The 4,456-nt window shown below is 34.8% G+C and overlaps 1 protein-coding gene across 1 annotated transcript; it reads left to right on the top strand.

The window, feature by feature from the left end:
* Nucleotides 1-407: 407 nt before the first annotated feature.
* LOC132776103 (opsin-VA-like) lies at nucleotides 408-4,091 on the top strand. Its single transcript, XM_060777329.2, has 4 exons — nucleotides 408-744; nucleotides 1,381-1,709; nucleotides 2,836-3,081; nucleotides 3,847-4,091. Exons 1-4 carry the CDS (start codon nucleotides 414-416, stop codon nucleotides 3,979-3,981), a joined length of 1,041 nt encoding a protein of 346 aa, XP_060633312.2. The 5' UTR covers nucleotides 408-413; the 3' UTR covers nucleotides 3,982-4,091.
* Nucleotides 4,092-4,456: the final 365 nt, after the last annotated feature.

Below are 4,456 nucleotides of genomic sequence, written 5' to 3'. Positions count from 1 at the left end.
TATCAACAGGAGGAAGAAGTTTCCTCTATTTTTTCTATACCATACATAATTTCATATATCCTTTTCACGTGTTTCAACCACAATCACTTAAAAACCCTCAACCCTGAGATATTTTACCAAGTTGCTTCTGAATTCCTTTTCAGCATATGCTGTCAACTGGAGACTACCATTGTTTTGAGTGTAATCTTCTTAGGATGCTCAATTGTTTATTGCTAGCCAGTGAATACAACAAAGGCACTGCTGAGAAAGGACAGCTATTGCTTTAATCCTTGGATTTATCAACCTCGATTTTGGTTGCTTCTTTTTATATGCCTGGGCACTTTTACTATTAGATTATCTCAGTCCATTTAGAAAATGAGTCATATTTTCTGGAGGCTGTTATAACAAAATCCATAGTTCTGCTTATTGCTATCATGGAGAATGAAAGTTCTCTTGTGCTTGAAGCAGAGGAGGATTATATTGTGAGACCTACAATTTTCCCAAGAGCTGGATATGGAGTCTTAGCTTTCCTGATGTTCATTAATGCATTGTTTTCAATATTTAATAATTTTTTGGTTATTGCAGTAACCTTGAAGAACCCTCAGCTCCGGAATCCCATCAACATATTCATTCTAAACCTCTCCTTTTCAGATCTTATGATGTCTATCTGTGGCACCACTATTGTGATAGCTACAAACTACCATGGATATTTCTTTCTGGGACGGCGATTCTGCATTTTCCAAGGATTTGCAGTCAATTATTTTGGTAAGCAAAATAACTGGATTACTGCTGCTGCTCTTTGTTTCTCTCTTGTTATATGCCGTACATCCAAAATATTGATGAAGCTGAGCACGAACTTAAAGAGCAACAACTAAAATGCCAAACTATCTTAACATTTCTATCACTAAATAAACCATGAAATGTTATCCTTTCTTGCATGATGATTTATGAGAGGCCCTTGGATTCTACTAAGTTAAGATAACCACCCATTGCTTGGGAAAAGTAAGATATCGTTGGCAGATATAATTACTATCATTTTCTATTCCAATTCAGTTGTCCTTGGGTTCAATGGGACATATTCCAGTAGTAGTCCTGAGCCCTGCGTGTTTTTACCACATGTTTAGGACAAATTGATTCGTTTCATTTGTGGAAATCTATAGATTTCAATATGGCTTCCAAATTGTTGCTCAAAAGTTTGTGTGTGCTTGTGTGTGTGTGTGTGTGTGTGTGTATATATATATATATATATAGAGAGAGAGAGATTTGGGGAATATGTTTCATTAAATCAGTATGTTTTACTTTCTAGTATGTATGGAAAGGAAATTTGAAGAACAGTGTTGCAATCTGACATATTGTGGCCTTGTGATTTCTAGTTGTTTAGATCTTCTCATTGTTTTCCAGGAATTGTTTCTCTCTGGTCCTTGACAATTTTAGCATATGAAAGATACAATGTGGTATGCCAACCTTTAGGAACCCTCCAGATGAGCACTCAAAGAGGTTACCAGCTACTTGGTTTTATCTGGGTTTTCTGTCTTTTCTGGGCTGTGGTGCCCCTCTTTGGCTGGAGTTCATATGGTCCTGAAGGAGTTCAGACCTCATGCTCGATTGGCTGGGAAGAAAGATCCTGGAACAACTATAGCTACCTGATTGTATACTTCCTCTCCTGCTTCTTCATTCCTGTTTTGATCATTGGATTTTCTTATGGCAATGTCATTAGGTCATTACATGGGGTAAGTAGTCAAGTAAATATGTGTGTTTTCTATTTGTTGATTTTTTAATTTTTTTTAAAAAAATACATTAAAAATGAACACACCACACAAGCAAACACATTAAATCACACAAACCTCCTCACCCCACAAATTACAAATTAATATATGACTTTGCACTTGTCAAGCTGAAAACAAAAATGCAAATAATAATACATTCCGTATTTATGGAGAATGTACATTGTTAGTCTTGCTGTCTTTCCTTTGCACGAGATTCAATACTCAAAACCTTCAAATGTAAGAAAACCTTTAGATATAATTCTATTTGCTAATTAATTTCATCCCATACTTTTTGACTGCCAGGATAGCTTTCCTTCAAGATTCCTGACTATTTTCATATTCTTAATTGCCTGACATGATACAAAACCATCTCAGACTCAAAAATATTTTTAAATTTAGGTTTTTTTTTTAAAAAAGTAAATGCCCTAAACTACAAATAAAAATATAGAAACAAGGACCAAATTGTCAAATACAATCAATAGCCTCCTGTAGTTGCTTGGCCATTTGAGATACTAACAGAAATGAATATGAGAGAAAAGGCATAAACGGTGCAGGCCATATCGTTTATGGTATGGATGACCTAAATATTCCTGTATTTGGAGAAAAAAATCTACCTGTGAACACTAAAACCATAAACACATACACATTTTATTTAAATGATGATTTTATTGTATTTTTACAGCACAGCAATAAACATGCTGAAACTTTTTCCTATCAATTTAGTAGTATGTCTTCTCTGACTTATTTGAAACATATGGCAACAGTGATATGAAAGATATAAACTTTCAGGCACTTTATTATATATTTTTTCAAGTGTAATGTACCATTGATTGTAAGATGCACCCTAATTTCAGTACCACAAAAGACATAACAACAATAATAATACAACAAAACAACACATAAGATGCACCCACAATTCTAAGTTGTGTCCCATTTTTATAGATGTTTATGTAGGGAAAAAGTGGATCTTAGAATAGGGGAAATACAGTATTTACTAGTCACATTACAGATGTATGATTAGCATAAACTCTTAACTAGTTGAATAAGCAGATTTCATCAAATGACTAATGTTATCGATTTGATTTGACAGCTAAACAAGAAAATTGAACAATTGGGAGGAAAAAGTAATCCTGAAGAAGAATTTCAAGCTGTGATTATGGTCCTTGTGATGGTGGTGGCATTTCTGATCTGTTGGTTGCCCTACACTATCTTTGCTCTAACTGTTGTCTTTCATCCAGCACTAAATATTTCACCTTTGGCTGCAACCATCCCAACGTATCTCTCAAAGACTAGTCCAGTATACAACCCCATCATCTACATTTTTCTGAACAAACAGGTATGCTCTATGTTAAAACAGTAATGAAAATTGTGATTATAGTGAAATCCATCTTGGAGATTTGGCTACATGCTGATAATTGCGTATAGATTTAAAATATAGTGTTCATTGTTGGGGCAAGCAAGTGTACTCTTAATGGCTTGTCACTTGGTGTCATTTATTTAGATCAGTGCTTGCTAAATTTGGGCCACAGATGGATTACAACTCCCACTTATCCCATCCATTGACCATAATGACAGTGACTTCTGGGAGCTGAATCCAACAGTCCGAGGACTGGAAACTATTGATATACCAGCCATATTTAAATATTTATAGTTCTGTTGTATTGAATATGGAGTGAAATTGTTTTATGCTGCTTGAGAGGATAGGAACCAAGTTAATGAATTCAGATTATAGGAATGCATTTTTACAACTAAACAGTAGGAAGAATGTCCTGGTGGCAAGAGCTCTTCATGGCCTCTGGGTAGACTTTTGTTGTTGTTGAAGTAGTTTGTTATACAATATGACCCTTGTATCTCTAGTGAATATGTTCCTGGACTTTGTGTGAATATGTGAAACTATGGACCTTTCTGAAATGAAGGATTTCTGGCCCTAAGAACAGCACAGATTCATGCTGGAGAACCTAGAAAACAATTTTGGATGAGAATAAATGAAACTGTGGGTCTCAATTCTATGGATACAGGGGTCATACTGTATTAAAAAAGAATGTGGTTTCACTGAAGACCAGAAATCTTTCTTTCTTTCTTTCTTTTTTATCATGTGCAGTTTCGTGAATGTGCAGTTGAATTTATAACTTGCGGCCAAGTTGTTATAACAAGCGCAGAAGAAGATATTTCAACTTCAGCAGTTCCCAATGAAGGCATAGCAGCATGTAAGATCAACCAAGTGACTCCTGTTTGATAAGCATTTGCCTCAAATTCCATTTATTCAGTTGCAGCTGGAGAAAGATACTAGAAGTATGTGATTCATGCAAAAAGACAATAAAGTTTTCAATGGCTGCCTATTCACAACTTTTGACATATTTATGTTTCTATTGTGTTTTTTATTTCTTCGTATCACAGATTTCTTATTTTCAATAAATAATAATAATAATAATAATAATAATAATAATAATAATAAAAAAACTTTATTTATATTCCACCCTATCTCTCCTGGGGGACTCAGGGCGGATTCCAACAAACAAAAAGGCAAACATTCAATACCTCAATAATACTAAATACAAATATAAAAACCCAAGATAACCGCACATAAAGAGCAACTTAAGCATAACAACTATTGTTGTAGTAGAGTCTGTTGGCAACTCTGCAACTGGTAGTAGAAGTGTCAGAGGAGGGAAAAGAGGTATTCAGGAACTAAATGAGGAACAGCAGAGGAA

This window comes from Anolis sagrei, chromosome 5 (assembly GCF_037176765.1).
Source record: "Anolis sagrei isolate rAnoSag1 chromosome 5, rAnoSag1.mat, whole genome shotgun sequence".
In the NCBI taxonomy this organism is placed as follows: Eukaryota; Metazoa; Chordata; class Lepidosauria; order Squamata; family Dactyloidae; genus Anolis; species Anolis sagrei.
Note: the sequence above shows the minus strand (reverse complement) of the source record. Positions and strands in the feature narration are given on the sequence as shown.

Coding starts and splice junctions, on each gene's coding strand:
- LOC132776103 (XM_060777329.2), top strand. CDS start 414: ATGGAGAATGAAAGTTCTCTTGTGCTTGAAGCAGAGGAGGATTATATT. Junction 1,710..2,835: donor TCATTAGGTCATTACATGGG/GTAAGTAGTCAA, acceptor TTGATTTGACAG/CTAAACAAGAAAATTGAACA. Junction 3,082..3,846: donor ACATTTTTCTGAACAAACAG/GTATGCTCTATG, acceptor TATCATGTGCAG/TTTCGTGAATGTGCAGTTGA.